Below are 17,696 nucleotides of genomic sequence, written 5' to 3'. Positions count from 1 at the left end.
AGTGGAAACACAGGAGACGACGGGTGACGCCCCTGAAACATGCGCCAGCCCCCAGGGGATAAAACAGTCGTGAAAAATTCACACAAAGTCAGAAAGGTTAGAAGTCAGAAGAAGGAAGAAGGAAAAAGGCCCAGAGATGAGAAGATAGTAAGAGAAGAGAAAGTAAGAAATGCTAAGAAACTCAAAAGATGCGAGAAGCAAGAAACAAAGCTAAAAGCTAGAGGCTGAAAAGTCGAAGCTAGAAAAACGATGCAGAAACTAGAAGCTGAGATCTTTGCTCAAAGCTCAGAGTTCCGGCTCAAAGCCCGGCTCTGTAGCCATGGAAACTCTTAGCTCTAAGCTGCTCGCCACAAACTCATGGCTCTTAGTCAGTTTTGCATTTTTCGCGTCCTTTATTTTTCTTTGCCACAAGCTCCACGTGACATCATTTTTGTCTACATGCGCGATCTTTTATTTTTATAAGCCAAGTCAAGACCAACTGAACCAAAGCAACAGAAGTGCCTCAGAGTAATTTTGTTACTTTTAAAACATCATCAGTTTTCCTTTTTGAAGATTTTGACAACTTTAGAGTCATCTGGTCAACGCCAGTCTCCTCTAAAGTTATCCAACCAAAGTGAAGAGCATTAGAGCTGCTTTGGGTGATGTTCTGCTGGGAAACCTTGGGTCCTGCCATTCATGTGGATGTTACTTTGACACGTGAAACCTACCTACACATTGTTGCAGACCCAGTCCACTTCTTCATGGAAACGGTATTCCCTAATGGGAGTGGCAAAAGTGGTTCAGGAATGGTTTGAGGAGCAACGAGTTCAAGGTGATGACTTCCCCAGAACTCAATCCAATTGAGCATCTGTGCAACTAGTGCTGGACAAATAAGTCTGATCCATGGACCCTCCGCCCCCCCGCCTCACAACTTACAGGACTTAAAGGATCTGCTGCTCACGTCTCTCTCTGACTGTAGTGGGTGTGAGGTGTCAGCAGCTACTGTATGTGTTTGGCCTTCCTGTGACCAGCTCTGTCAAATATATTGCGAAGTTTGTTTTTGTGATAAATCTATTAAATTAAAGAGCATCTTTAGGTTACCAGGTGAATCAGTTCACAGGTGAGAACTGCAATGAAATCAACCAACTGATTTCAGTCAGGCTCTTCGCAGCCTGTGCACACACCTTATAATTACTAACATACACTCAGTTGTCAGTTTATTAGTAGCATGTAGCTATAACTGATGTAAACAGTCTCCTTCATGAAGGTTCTAATGTTCAGTTTGTATTAAAATAGTTTTATACAGTTGTTGATTCAACTGTGCGATCATTAAGGAGTTATTTCGCCTACTTTCATTGATATAAATGGAGTGGACAAAATAATAGAAATAGAAATAATAGACACCTTGATGCCACGGTGAGAGTCCTCATGTAGCAGTTGGCGTATCAGTTCCATATATTGGTTATCTGTCTCCTTGATTACTAATAATCTGTATCAGAAGAAGCCCTGAAAGAACCATATCGGTTCCCCCCTAATTGGAAATCCACAGTAACATATCATACACAGCTTATACAGTAATATATGGTTGAGAATAATTTATGGAAAAACCAACAGGAGGGTCTCTGTGCAGACTGATGAGGAGGTAGTAACTCAGATGTTTAATCTTGGGCTTTAAAAGTAACAAACAGTAGTAAAGACATTAAAAAGGAACATAATCAGTTCTTATTTCTTAGTTTTTGTCAGAGCTAGCTGCTGCATTCTGTACATTTGTCTTTTGTTTTTTTTTTTATCCATGTTTAGGAATAGACCTTTGCAGTCGTCCAAACATGACGAAATGGAAGCATATATGATTTAACATTGGATTTCTGAAGTTCAAAATTAAAGAGATTCTGGCAATATTCCTTAGATGTAGAAGACAGAGTGGATAACCCTCGTTAATATCTAATTTAGGTTGAGGCTGGAATCCAACATCAGGTTTCTGACAGAATATTAGATATGTTCGACAGGATCTGTGTGTGTGATGGTCAGCGCCAATCGCCAAAAGAATTAGTGGTCAATCTGCTGGGTGAAAAAAATAGCACTGTGTTTTAAACAAATTTAAACAAAACAGTCATCTATATAATCCCATATATTTTCCTCTTGCGCAATGAAGGGTAAAACCATCTGATACAACAGTGAAGAGGTTTAAGTAAATGACTTTTTCTGGCTTCAAGTGAGTTCAGCTCCATCCAACTCTTCATCAACTTTTTTTTTGTTTGTTTAATTTTGAATGGTTTACTGTCTGTTATCTGGTCAGTTTAAAAGATGTGCAGAGCTGAGGAGCTTTGAATGGCTGAAATTGTTTTTTGTCTGTTGGGCGGTTGCCAGGCAGAGTAACCGACTGAATGATATGAAGTCAATAGGAAGGGAAACAGGAAGCTGAGGAAATCTCATTAAATGCTGACAATAGAGCAGTTAAATGATGGCCTGTTTCTCCAGCTGATGGGCTGCGTGTTGGTTCATACAGCAGCCAGATCTCCCCGACTGTTCCACTCCTGTCAGTCACGTCTCTCTCTGTGTGAATGCATGTTAGTGGACAGTATACGTGTCCACAACTTAACTGTAAAGTAATCCCTATTTCCCTATCATATAGTCTATATGAAACATAGAGTCTACAGTTTGAATAGAACATTATTGTATATGGTTAATAGATGAAATATAGAATTGGAATAATAAGTACACGAAGGAGGGAAAAGAAAGGAAAAAGACTAAACAAATCACATGCACGCATGCAAAACAACAACAACAAAAAAAATTAAAAATAGTTTGTTTAATTGGTAAATTGTCAGCAGTCATGTCGGCTGTAAAAGAAAAACCACCATACAAGATAATACAGATTTTCTTTTTTAGAAATGAAAAGTTTAATTCATAACCCAGTGGTCGTAAACCTGGGGGTCACAGAATCATTTCAGAGCGTCACCAGATGGTTGTGGAGAAAAAAAAATAAAATAACATATGAAAAATACAATATTTTAGTTAGTTTTTTTCACCTGCACCAGTGATATAATTTGCCTTATAATAAATTTTATTGGGTGTGTTTTTGTGAGAGTCAAAGTGTGCATGCACATGAGTTTCTGACACCAAAAAAAAAATGCTTTTGTACCATGTCGTGGCTTCTCAGAAAGTATTCTCATTCAAGGCTCAACAGGAAGTGTCTCACACTAAATAAAGCCAAAACCGAATGAGTTGTTCTGTCTGAGCTCTTCCTGTGTGAGTTTCGTACCTTCCATGTGTCATATTGTCGTGACGAAGTTGTAAATCAGGAGGTCCCGCACTGTTCAGTGCAGGGGAGAGAGATAAAAAAAAAGTCCAGGGTGCCTGCAGCACATTGGACAAACCGTCATCACAAACAAAGAATTATTTATTATTTATTTACATGTATTAATCAGTACATTGACAATAATCACTTGAAATGACCTTTCTCTCTCTGTCTTTCATTGATTGTCCCTTCATTTCCCTGTAATGGAAATTAGGGCAAAAAGTTGTGTCTACAACCACACGGGGGGGGGGCGCAAACACCAACGTGATTATTGTGGTGGGTCGTGACTCCAAAAGGTTGACAACCTGAACTGTTTGTATGTGATATTTGACAAAGGCAGGGAATGAAAGAATAATTGAATTAAATGTGATTTTCCAGCTTTTGGTCCTATTCCCCGCCCTATAAGTCAAGTTGCCCAATGATGACGTCTTTTAAGCAACTGACTCACCATGAATTGGGGAAATGATGGGACATTGAATGCACCAATATCCTGCAATAAACTAGATCAGTCCAAGTGAAAAGGTGGTTAGTTTGTGTCTTAAACTTGAATGTGACATTTGTAAATGAAAACTGATTGGGTGAATACAGAGATTTGATTTTAACGACAGTCTTCTACCTGCTCCACCAGGACTTCACCATGACCCTGTACCTGAGGCACTACTGGAAGGACGAGCGCCTGTCGTTCACCAGCAGCACCAACAAGAGCATGACGTTCGACGGTCGCCTGGTGAAGAAGATCTGGGTCCCTGACGTCTTCTTCGTCCACTCCAAGAGGTCCTTCATCCACGACACCACCACCGACAACATCATGCTGCGCGTCTTTCCTGATGGACACGTCCTCTACAGTCTGAGGTCAGTGGCATGTTAGCGTCATTTTCAGCAAACATCCCCTGCTAATTTATAAACACATTACATTTACATTCATATACACACTTATTAATGCTGTAGGAAATTTGCATACATTTATCTTACTCCATATTATTCAAATCAAATGGGTTAACTGAGCCAGTGGGAGATATGCACTGCTATTTGATGTGTTTTGAAATGTGTTTCATCTCTGAATCCTGAGGACAAAATCAATGAAGGAAAAAGATTTTGATTCAACGGTTTTCAACTCATTACCGTTCAATTCAACTCCATTAATAAACAGATTGGTACGCAACCCTGTCATTTGACTGCACTCAACAGGGTTGCATGTAGCAGGGTTTGCAAATTTAGCCTGCGATCCTCTATTATCAATGAGGGTTTAGCTAACTATGGATGAACATATTTTTCTGTATAATGAAGAGAAAGTATGTGATATTTAAGATATCTAACAATAATGCTGGTAACAGGGTTGCACCATTCAAATTTATGACAGCAGGTGACACCAACATTTTTACTCAAATAGAGAAACTGAAGAGAAGGTGCTCCCACATGTGTTCTGCCCATGCTGCTTTATACTTTTTAATAAATAAAATAAATGGTTTCAAAAACATCATATGTAATGTATTGGAGGCATAGTCTATATTAAGGAGATATAACTGTGAAACAAGTAGATTTCTGATGTTCAGGTGGGACACACCAAAATTGTTTTTAACAGGGGGTACAGATAATGTGTGCAGTATTTTGGTTCATTTGAAGTATTATTAATGTCACTCTTCACACATTGGCTTATTTGTTTTTTTGACATTTTGCTTTAAATGATATTTAAAGATGTGATGGGACATAAATTACCCTCCATTTATGGAATGACACCCTGGTAATTTAGTGGCTCACCGTGACATTAGGGCAGAGTGTTGATACAGATCAGGTGATCCAATGCAAGTTAGGCTTTCAAAGATGTTTACTAATCTACAGCTGAGTGAGTCACTTTCTGGCTTCATTGTATTTTTTTGGCTTCATGTGGCAAAAGCAAACATTTAGAGATATATGTGTATGTTGCAATGGCTTTTTACTTCAGAGTAAAACTTCTATTAGACATATTTACATCCATATTTTCTCTTGTTTTAATGTTAAAGCAATAATGTGTAATTGTTAAAACTCAATCAATCAGAGTTAGTTGATTTAAAGCTGTATTTTCTGTATTATTTTGGCCACTTTTAGGCAGAACTCCACAACTAGCTGAACATCACGTACATTTAAATAAGTTGTTCTGGTTAATATGTTAGCATACAGTTTCCCTTTTACACATCCAGCAGACACAGCGCAACATTAGCATTCATTTGAAATCATGTCTGTGTCCACCTGATGAATCTAAGTCCAATAATCAATATCATTTTAGCTCTGTGTTTGGTCTCCACCAGCTCCTGAGGGAAATATCTGGCTCCTCAGCTGACTGTGTCTGTCAGGTAGAGGACAGATGTTTATCACAACTGTTTGCTGCAGGTTTAACAAACTCAACTCAACCTGAATTCTGAGTTGAAGTCAGAGTTTTGGTTTCCAGACCAGCTGATCAGAGTTAGTTCAGTCAGCTGTGTTCACTCTGAGTTAACTGTGTTTGTGTGGAAGCCATCATCAATAAGCTCCTATACTACAATTCACCATGGCAACAGGAAAATAAGGAGCAGAGCCTCCAGTTAATCAAAAATTTTACATAATTTTAATTGTTCCTCATTAATATCTGTCTCCAGAGGTGGAGAGAAACACCAGTGTTAACTTCCGTGGTGGGGATGGTGGTGGGGGTCACTTGCTAACAGCTTCAGCCATTTTCATGTTTATTGTTACATTCATTGACTCAGAGCAGGGGTATTCATTCAAGTTCAAATAGGTCCAGTTAGGCAAGATTTCCTCAAGCAATAATAATCCTCAATAATAATTATGTTCTTTTATTATTTCAAGGGAAATAACGGCGGTAATAAGTAATAACTACATAACAGCTTTTGAAAAATAATAATGAAGAGCTTAATTTTACAAAATGATAAAAAAAAGTTGTAGTTTGACTTTCCATTTCTCTTCTTTATGTTTAACTCAAACAGTTAATTAATAAATAAATAAATAAATAAATAAAAAGCCCCATGGCACATCTTAACAACTGAACAGCTTTAACACATCCTTTTCTTTTTCATTACCTCTTTTATATCACTTTTTCCACTTATTTCTCTGGCGGCATCTCTCTCCTGTGTGTGTGTATCTCACTCACTGTCTCAATGATTGGCTGAGTAGCGTCATGTGACCAGTGCCATAAAGGCTAGAAAAGCAGTGCCATTTAAAATAGAAATGCTCCGTCATTTAATAGCTCTCAATAACCTGTAGGTCATAAATCCGGGTCCAGATAGTGACCTTTGACCCAGAAGGTAGAGCACGCCCTCTGGGCAGCGCTGCTTCTTCATCCTCACAGTTGGACTGAGGGCAGACTGGTTGCTACAGTGACTCACTATCACCTCTTGATGTACAAAGTGGTATTATAAGATGGGACGGGGCTAGCTGGTTAGCATGCTTAGACGTGGACGTGTTTGAGTAAAACTTTTATTTCTATACATTCTGTTGATCATTTAAGTTATTTTTTGAATATTTTTTTAAACTAAATGACACATTCACCCATTGAGTTGTTCCAACGTGGAGCCAGATTGACCATCCACCAAGTTCCACAACATGAAGATGACCTGGTGCTCAGTGGGTGGTCACAGATTCACTGCTATTTATAGCCTGTTATTGGTGAAAGTGTCCTGGTTTCTCAGGGTCATTACTGGATCTGGACTGAATTCAGAAGCCAATACTGAGGCCCAGCAGGTTTCATCAATCAATCAGCTGCTCAACTCACTAGATTTAGTTTATACAGATCTTTTATCTGGGACTGTGAATTCATGTGTTTTTCTTTAAGTCAGATTTTCTCCATAGGAATCTTTATAGAAGGTGAGAAACCTGTCTGATCAACACGGTCAGCAGCTGCAGCGGAGGATATTAAGGTGCTTTGAAAATACTTAGCACTCGATTGCTGCAATTTGCATAAAAATCAAACTCCCTCTTGGCATCATGACTCAGGCAAATCTGAACACAGGCACGATACGCATAGTTTTATATTCACTGTGATATCATAATGTCTGATCTCTATTAATCCACTTAGAAAACATAGAAAAAAAGACTCAATTTAACTCCAGAACCTGCCTGAGAATCATCAGGTTTTAAATTTTCTTCTGTATAATCCAGTAACAGTGGACTGTGCATCACATGGGAGCTAATAATGGGAAAAGCTAATTTGAGTTGTAGGAGGTCTCAGTGTGATACTTTGAAAGAACTTATTGAAGAATGTAAAGCAGTGTGTGGTTTTCTGAAGTTAAATTAATTTACTGAAGCTGTTTTTGTATCCAGGTTTTATTAAATCTGATTTGAAGGGGAACTAAGGGCCTTTTAACCCTGGGCCTTATTTTCCCCTTATTGCCATCATAAAGGTTTAAAATGCTTCCTTCAGTGTGATCTGAAAGCAGGTGTGTCTGAGAAGACAAAACATAGACAGGATGTTACACACTCTCTAAACCTTTCATCCAGTTCGCTGACACACACAGATGAATTTTTACTTAGAAAAGATTTTACTGAGAGAAATTTGTTTTCCTCTTTTCCTGTGTTTTATTTGAAGTTTTGATCCATAAGAAGATATATTTGAAGTTTTAAGAACCAAAAATCAGGTTGGTGAGCCAATCAGAAGAGAGGAGGCTCTCAGCCTCTCTTCTCTCTGCTTTGTAGTGACATCACAAAGTTCCAGAAGTCCTGATGGCTGGCTGTTTTCTGAGTGATCCAATGAAAATATAGAAGTATTGCAGGTAAACGCTCAGAGAAACCAAATCCTGCCAGGTTGGTTGTTGGGTCCAGGTGGGCGTGGCTTGGGGCATGTCTGAGAGAGGTGACTGCTTTGTTGTGACATCACAAAGTACCAGAAGTCCTGACGGCTGGTTTTTAGGCTCAGTTTCTGAATACAGGCTGTGTGCATTTCTCTGTGGAGTAGTATAGTATAGTACAGTATTAATATAGAACTTAGACTTGCTTAATTATCAAACCAGGTGTGAGAACTTCATTATTTCAGTTTGTGTTGCATGTTCTTAAATATTTTGTTCTGTTTAAACAAACTAGGAAAAAATTAACCCAAATGCTGACAACACAAAAAGGGGCTTGGTGGTGAAAAAGTCTTTTAACTTACTTACAGAACCCAAAATCCAAAATGGAGACAAAACGCAAGAACAATAACTGAAACATGGTAAGAACAGCAAGAGCAAAACACGAGCAAAAAACAGAAAATCCAAAAATTGGAAACACAGGACCACTAGCAGGCAAACAGAGCAAAACAGATGAACTGACAAAGACGACAGGGAGCACAGACACTAAATACACACAAGGGAGGCAAGGATGATTGAACACAGGTTAAACGCATTAGGGTGGGGCAGACAATCACAAAGGGGGCAAACAGGACAAAGACAGGAAATAAAATGTCCACGAGACACACAAGGGAAGTTAATTCAAAAATGAAAACAGGAAAACAACCAAAAGTCCAAAAGCCAACTGAAATACTCCTGTGAGGATAAACCATGACAACCTGAAGCCTGAAGTACTACTATTCAGTCATTTTAAAGTCTGTCCACAGCTTTACATTCAGGTATTCAACTGTTACATTAGCAGTAAAATGCATCAAATACAAGATACAATGCAACAAATACAGCACCCTTTAAATCAGTGTACAGTCATATCTGTATCTTCTGCAGCCAGAGGAATCAGTGTACATCTCTTCTCGTCTACATATTTACTCACAAACTTGTTTTGCTCAGATTTCACTTGAATTACTTTCATATTCATCATCTTGTCAGGCAAATTACGTCCGTGTGATGCAGCCGACGCTACAATGAGGCGAGTAGAGACATCTTCTAGAGATGTTTGAAGTTCTGTTTGTAGTTCAGCTCGAGTCCAAAATCTTCAAAAAAAGATGTTGGAAACTTATGAATTATTTCTTAGACACTTCATGAGTCCTATTTCAGTTTTACAGCTCCCTGTAATGAACACTGAGCACACACCAACCTGCAAGCTCGTTTAGATCAGGAATGATTGCACATCACACAGCTCTATTTACACATTGTCAACATAAGAGCAGTCTGTAGCATGGTGTCTCATCCTATGAAAGAGTATTAGGAAAAAAAAACATGAGGTGACGGACTAAGATGTAACTAGTTTACCAGATTCAGACTGTGGGTCGGACTTTTTCAAGGACAGATCGGAGAACGGAGAAAGAAATATGTTAGAAAAGAAGCAGATTGAGAAATTTCATTTAAACACTGTGTCAGTGAAAACGAAGGAAATGATAACCTGTCAACAACCCTGCATCTTAAATAGCATCATTACTTCCTTGAAGTCCAGATCCCTCTTCAGTGAAGAGTCGACTGTAGGTGTGTTTGTCATGGGGAGAAGGGTGGTGCAGTTAATAGATGATGCATAAAGGAGGGACTTGACTGACCGGTGCAGCCTGTTGCATCAGCCCAGTATAACTTTTTTATATTCTGCATATATTGGCTCAGAGGAACTCAACAAATTGAGTCTCTAGTTGAATGGGATGTTTTCCACCATGTGTCATAGGAGAAGCATCAGCACAGCAACAGATCTTTGCACTCTCTGAGGCTCTGCCACTGAAGCTACTTACCACAGCACTCAGTCTCCTTTACTCACTGAAATCACAAACTGGAGGAGCAGTGGGAATAACCAGTGAAACCAGTGATATTGCAGAAACAGACGCTGATATCAATGAACTTATTTGTGTTTAGTTTCACTTCACACTGAACAGAAACAGATAATAGTAACAGAAGGTAATAACCCTTCAGCAGTGTTTTCTTAGAGGGCCCATATAGTATAAAGGTATTGTTTGATTATAAAGCAGGTCTAGGTTCTACATTAATACTGTGAAAGTATCAAAGCTTCAGTCCACAGAGAAATGCACACAGCCTGTATTCAGAAACTGAGCCTTAAAACCAGATGTCAGGACTTCTGGAACTTTGTGATGTCACAACAAAGCAGAGGGAAGAGAGGCTCAGAGCCTCCTCTCTTCTGATTGGCTCACTGACCTGTTGTTACTAGGGCTCCAAAGAGAAGCCTGAGAGAGGAGATGTAAAACTACACGGAATTTCATTCAGTAGATAGATGTTATTGTTGCCATGATGATGATGGTCCAGTATGCCTGCCGCTGGTACACTCCTCTGGGTTGTATTTAGGAATTGACCAATATGTTTTTTTCAGTGCCGATACCGAAACCGATAACCGGTAATCGAGACCAGTAACAGATATTTGGAACCGATATGTATGTATAAGGACACTCACTGTGGCGTGCAGGTGATAATTTATGTCAATGAAAATGGGCTAAATATCAACACACCTCTGTATAATGTAATACTGCTACACACATTACATCCTCCATAATGATCATACAGTTGAATCAACAACTGTCTAAAACTATTTTATTGCAAACTGAACATTATAACCTTCATGAATCATCATCAATTATTCAACCATTCATAACATCATGTGAATGAAATATAAAATTTTGGCATCAACTGTGCACAATATGAACTCATCCTCTGTACCATTCTTCAGCTGGTGAAGAAGAAGAGTCTTAATGCTAGACTCAGCAGAAGATCCAAGCCACTTAATTAACACGTCAACCTGAAATGTTGCTAATAATCCTTTTATCCTTAAACGCACAGTCTGTAACTTCTGCCTCTAGAGGTCTCTCAATCAAAACAATAAGAAATGACGTCAGTGGGTCACGTCATGAAATAGCCTGGAATCATGGGAGTTGTTGTCTTCACCAGCATTACCGTAAGCTCCTGCCGATTTGGATTCTGTCAGTGTCAGTGGTTCAAACAGACCCGGTGATTAAAAACACTGAATAAAGCAGCTTCACATTTAAAGTCAGTGTTTGAGCGACACTGTACGGAGGACAAAGACTCAGGGAAGAGTTGGAGCTGAGATTGATGCTAACCTTTGTTTGGATTGTTTCTCTACGTAATCTAAACCAGTAGAAACACCCATGAAGCAGTTTCACTTTAAAAATCAGTCATTTGGGGCAGCTCACCTGTTAGAGCAACTACCACAAAGGCTTAGTTCTACCCGCAGCAGTTCCAGTGGCCCATGGCCCACATGTCATGTTGGCCTCTCTCTCTCTCTCTCTCTCTCTCTCTCTCTCTCTTTCTCCCTGACTTTCCTGTCCCTCTCACTGCAGCCATCTGGATGCCAAAAAATGACAAAAACCCCAAAAGAAACCAAGGTGTAAAAAGTGTATGTGGCTTAAAACTAGAGAAAAGTCAATGTTGAGCTTCTGTCAGACAAACGCACTGACACATGATCATAGACGATATGATGTCACTGACAGGCGACCAATGACACAGAGCGTAACCATGTATAAAATTCACAAATTTCTCTGGTTTGGGAATTGATGGAAACATTTGGGATAATGTAAGAACATAACTCAACAACATATACAACATAATTCTAGTTGTTTTTAGACATTTTAATGTGGAAAGGTTACAGATTATAACTTTAATGTCCTTGAAAGCACCACTGTCATCATTCATCCATAGTGCCGTCTGATGGCCGTGGACTGGTACACTATGTTCAGCACGCTTATCACACCACATGACAGGAATAATATCACTCACGATAATAATATACAGAACATATTTGTGTTGAAGTGTTCTTAGTGAACATGTGCAGCACCATGACTGTTCTCACCGTGTGTCTCTCTCCTGTTGTCTTTCTCTTGTTGAACAGGGTGACAGTAACAGCAGCCTGTAACATGGACTTCAGCCGCTTCCCTCTGGATTCTCAGACCTGCTCACTGGAGCTGGAGAGCTGTGAGTACATGTTTGACATCTGGAAAACCATGAAGAACAAAATTAGAACATGTGTCACATTCAAGCATCAACCTCCAGGGTTGAAAAGGGAAGCCAACTACGCACTTCCTCTAACGACCACTAGAGTCTGGCTCCAACAGTGAGTCAGTCCCCATAGACTCCCATGTTAAAATGTCCAACTTTACAGCAGAGATAAACACGTTTACAGCCTGGTACAAAAACTGTTTTGGTCTCTAAAGCTAATTTCCTCCTTCATGACACCTGTTTATATTACTCACCTATTTACATTTTATTAAGGCTTAAAGTTATGGAGAATTAAGGGCGTAGCCACTTTGAGTGACAGGTGGGTGAGCGTATGCTTGCCACAAACTGGCATGAACCAAAGTCTCAGCTCCACAAACTCTAGGGATTTTTGGATTAGCTTGGAGTTAGGGGCGGAGTCAGACACTGCCAAGATGGCGACGGTAGAGCAGCTCACTCTGAGCTTCACAACTGCTCTTCAGGAACCTGTGGGTGACATCATTGAGGCTACATTCATGTTTATTTACAGTCTATGGTCAAATTATCACATTGTTGTAATAGATACTGTAGGTCAAACATTTGATTAATTCAAGGAAAAACTCAATATAATACAAAACCATACAAAACCAGAACACACAAAACCCCCATGACAGCAAAGATCGATGCGAGCAGATCACAAACCCTAAATAAAAACCAAGGCGTTCGACATACACGTTACATAGGAAGATTTGATACAGAGATCTTACAGCTGGGACACATTACACAGATCAGGGAGCTAATGCCAGACATTAAGACACCCAGGACACAACATTAGAAATTCATTGGGACACTAGTAGGACACCAGGCCACAGAGCAGTGTCCTCTGAGTACCAGTCTGCTGTGCACTTAGGGCAACCAGTCCTCCAACCTGAACAGCCATACAGGTCATTTGTTCCAACCCTCTGATACGACCAAATGGAAGCTGCCGGGCTTACTTCAGGCACACACACAGCCAAGGATATAGCTAAAATGTCATTATTGTGTTTGGACACATCAGAGTGAAATATATCACAAAATAGCCCCAAGGAACGCTGATCAGTTGCGACTACCACAGGGTCTTCCTCAGGGCGTGGTTGGAAACAGAAATGAACTAGAGGGGAGCATTGTGATTTCTTATATAGACAGAGCACCGGCAATAAAAGGATACCAACCATTTTTAAACAATAAAGAGAGGGACTGACAGTTTATAAGAAAGGTCTTCAATCTATTTCCTCATTCAGACCTGGAAACACAGAAGCATCAAATGTAAAAATCCAGTAAGTCTCTCTGAAGTCAATTATTGAGACGATCACCTCCTCTAATGGACTGCTACACGAGCTCAGTACTCTCCACTTTCAAAAGGCTGTTGTTGATGTTATGATAATGTATCTCTCTTGTCTTTAAATTTGCAAATTCCTTCTGCTGTATAATGTTGGAATGGTGATTACAAGTGGTTTGGATGCACATTAAAGTCCCAGTAGGTCTCTCTCCTGTATGGAAGGTAACTGTGTGTGACTCTAGCCTTAATGGTGGGGGCCTGTTTATAACTGAAGTTGGGAGGAAGTTGGAAGATTTCCCTCTGGGAGGGGTCACTCCGAAGGATACAACCCACAGGAGTATCTCCTGATATAGCGCCCCATGGTGGCAGGTGTACTGGACCTTCATTGCCATGGTTATAATAATAAACATGCAGCTCACCTTGTGGTTTGGTTAGGTTTAGGAAAAGATGGCGGTTTAGGTTACAATAACTACCTCGGTATCACTTTACAATAAGACTACCCCTACAAAGGATTTATAAATGTTTATAAGTAGTTTATTAATTCAGTTGTTAACACTTTTTATAAATAAACAATTATAATATAATCTAATTAAGTTTTCACTTTACCCTTTACGCCCATCATAATTACTACGACCACTAAATGTCGTCTAGCAACAAGACGACCTATGGGCTCATTTTTTAGAAGAAGAGATCATTACCAAGGTAGTTTGTAAAAGGCCCATAGCTCATGAAAAGTTCTCTCATTCCACGTCAAGACTGAGCTCAAGCTCTAGATTTCTCCATCCAACTGGTTAACAGTAGGAGGTCTGAGCTTAATCCATATTAACTCTTTAAATCTTCCTGCTAATAGAAGTAGCTTGTTCATAAAGTGCCATCGGAAACTGAAAGACTCAGCAGAAACGAACCAGGATTCATTTGTATTTCCTTCAGAAAAATAGAGTTGAGTTCCTGTGAGACTTCCTCCCAGAAGAGGGCAGTGCCAGATGCAATGTATGTGAGACCTTACCTCTTTCTTACACTTGACACGGAGGGGAGAAAACCCAGGATAAAGGTAACAGGATGTGTGCTGCAGGATCCTGCACTGACTCCGTTAGCCTCCCTCTGCATCAGACCATTACTCCTCCACAAACCCAGTCCCCAGCTCCCTCTCTCATACGCCTTTAATGCCTTCAGCGTTGAACGTGTTAAGATACTGTCGTCTTCCATAAAGGTGGGACATGAATTTTTTATTGAGACAAAACTGAGCAGAAGATATGAGCTTCAGGAAAATTTATATTGTTGGTGAAATGCCTAATCTGTGAAATCTGCTCCCACTCATTCCAGAGGGAAAGGCTTTGTTTTGTGTAATGAGGAACACTTCCTTCCAGTGAATGTCACCGTATGTTTCAAGGTTTCGATCATGAGAGTTAACTTTATTTTTAAGACCCTGAAATCTTTTATTTTGGAACTTTATATACAGAGACTTACATGTTTATCAAGTGACCTAAAAATGAAGATTGACTATAAATACAAAAAGCACTTACAAAAATTGAAGAAAGAGAGCAAAGGCAGAGGTGCAGGAGAGGCAACCAGGCAAACATTTTGGGCCCCCAAGGAGAAAAGGGGCCCAAAATGGCCCTGTAAACCTCCTATAAAGACAGTATACAGTGCACTGCTGTTCAGACATAGTATCACAGCACGCTGTAACAGTGCTTCACTGCAACATGCCAATCATCATATGACCATCAAGCAAGACCTCATTATGTCATAAGTGTTACCAGGGACATGTCACTCGGTATACACAGATAGTTCTGACAGTCTGTCTTACTGTTTAAAAGAGGTAAAAGGCCTTGTGTACAATCTGAGGTGGAGACAGAAACCAGGGAGAGTCACTACAGTTCAATTCAGTCTTAAATCGGATACATGGAACAATCACTTCCACAGGTTTCCTGATAAACAATCATAAATTAAGTGGTAGTGCTAGTGTTTATTTAATTCACTAACCTCTAGTCATTGTTCCCGTCCATAAGAACGAGATTCTACTCAAGGTGTTCACTGAGGTGAAAACAGAACCTCCTGGTGGAGGTAATGACAGAAAAATAAAATAACTGAAAACTATTGCTTTAAAGTAGGGGTGACGGTTGCAACAAGTCTTATTTCTCCAATCAGAAACATGCTAGAGCGTTGACAATCCTACTGCACATGCTCAGTTAGACCTGTCTCTTATACACATCTCTTTTCTTTTTTGCATTTCTTAGTTTCTTAATGAAACTTGTTTTGGAGGAATTAAAGAAATTTTTTCATGAGCTGTTTTTCTGTCAAACTGTCCTGAGTAAAATAGATAAATAGTGCCTATGATGACTGAGGGTTGGTTCTATGCAAAAAATAAAACTCAATAACTGTTCTTTGATAAATATAATGAAATAAAGTAAACTAAAACTAAAAACTAAACATAAATAAATAATGCTACAATATTATTGTATAAATGAACAATACTATAATGTAAAACAATGCATATTTCCAGAATACAATGCTTATTGAGATAAAAGGCAAAAGTTAATTAGTGAAATGGCATGTATTTTTAATATGTTGCAACTGATCCCAACCCTCAGGACATCTTCCATTCAAGAAATATTGGGAATGATATGTCAAATTGAATCATCTGTAAAAGTCCTTACAGAAAAACAACATGGATTTCAAATGTGCAAAATCACATGTGACCACATTTACATGTGATTTTTACACGTTTAATTCAACATGTGAAAACATGTTTAAAATCCCATGTGAAAAGTGTGGAACACGTACTGACTCATGGGAAATGTGGTTTTGGAACATTTCCATGGTGTAATGTGTGAAGCCCATGTAAATTCCCATGTGAACCCTATTGCACCATGATTACCACATAGTTTGTTGTTGTTTGTTTGCATGTTTGTCAGTACTCACATTACTGCACTAGTTGAAAATGTTACGGTGAAACTTCTGCAGTGGATTTGTGACATGTTACAAATGTGGTATCATGTTTTCCACATGTTCTCCACACATGTGATCAAATGTAGGAAACTTTTAAGAAAACATTTAAATTCATGTGTTTTTTCTGTAAGGGTGGTGTGGGTAATTAGCTACAGTTTGGTTGGTCTCTCTCTTCACTGAGAGAAAAGCACAGTGTTGCATCCGTCCCTAGTTTGCTTTAGTTCAGTGTCTCAAAACAGCTGTGGCTCTATTGTACTGCCGCAGTGCTGAGGTGTTTTCAGGTGACACACCTGAGCCATCAGGGGAAGGAGGGGTGGGCTGTACCTGAACAGAGACTGAATGAGTGAGAGGGACTACAGTTCAATTTTTTATTTTTGAGGCATCAAAGACATTCAGAGGAAGGGCCCGGCACACACCAGGGGCCATTCACAAAGCGTCCCCATACATTTCAGATGAAAGATGCCCGCTCTGCTGTTTCATTACCCAACCGTGAACTGTGAAACGCTTCTAACATCAACAGTTAGGGGAAAGACATTAGGCCACTTGGGGTTGCAACCAGACACAATTCAGAGACTAACTAAAGATAGAAGTTTTTCTACAAAGCCTCCAAATGTTCAGACCTGCTCAGGGCTTCTAGAAAGTTTAGTTTAGAATCCTTAATCAACCAGCCCTCAACCTGACTGTGCTGCATGTTGATGAACCCATGACGCTGTCCGTGGTGCTGAAGTAACAGATGGATTGTCCCTAAAGTAAATATGAAGAACTCTAAGGTCTTTTTAAGAGACATATTGTAGCAATGTTCAGAGCGACCTCGGTTTCTGGAAGAAGTGAAGTAGCCATTAGAGCCAAATGTTGCTTAGCAATCTTCCACTACTATGCGAAAGTGTTGGAATGTATACGGGCGTCGTAGCCGTCACTTCAACTATCGCTTAAGCCTGTGGGAGGTATACGCTTCCAAATTTCACGTTGTCTTTAGAGCGTCATTACTCCTCAACTGTTTCTGCTAAAGACGGGCCATTTTTTTCTCCTTAAACTATAGAACTGTTTTTATCAACCACCTGTTTGTGCGTGTGAGTCACTGACTTTGATCCAGACACTAACATTCAAAGTTATGAAATATTTTAGAGTTTGTCGGGCACATTCCTGCTTTCTGTCTGTGTGTTTATGGATCGATTCTCACCCGGATTCTTTGCCAGTCACGCTTAGAGTCACGTCACTCAATATTCCTCCTATCGGCTCCAGTGGGACCTGTCACAGCCAATCAGAGTGTCTGATTCCGAGGTTTGGCCTGCCTTGGCTGTATACCCAGATTAAATGAGATCGGCGTGAAGAGAAGTTGTTCTAAGTTTAT

The 17,696-nt window shown here is 39.6% G+C and overlaps 1 protein-coding gene across 1 annotated transcript in view; it reads left to right on the top strand.

Annotated features, from left to right (window-relative positions):
• gabrr2a (gamma-aminobutyric acid type A receptor subunit rho2a) overlaps positions 1–17,696 on the top strand; it is a 75,298-nt gene that overhangs the window by 38,354 nt on the left and 19,248 nt on the right. The window contains exons 4-5 of the mRNA XM_023394728.2: positions 3,906–4,129; positions 11,996–12,078. Of these exons, the coding sequence (XP_023250496.2) occupies positions 3,906–4,129; positions 11,996–12,078 (307 nt within the window). The remainder of the gene's footprint in view (positions 1–3,905; positions 4,130–11,995; positions 12,079–17,696) is intronic.

This window comes from Seriola lalandi, unplaced genomic scaffold (assembly GCF_002814215.2).
Source record: "Seriola lalandi dorsalis isolate HSWRI2012SDOR001 ecotype SW California unplaced genomic scaffold, Sedor1 jcf7180002054953, whole genome shotgun sequence".
Lineage (NCBI taxonomy): Eukaryota > Metazoa > Chordata > Actinopteri > Carangiformes > Carangidae > Seriola > Seriola lalandi.
This window is presented reverse-complemented; position numbering and strand designations above follow the sequence as displayed.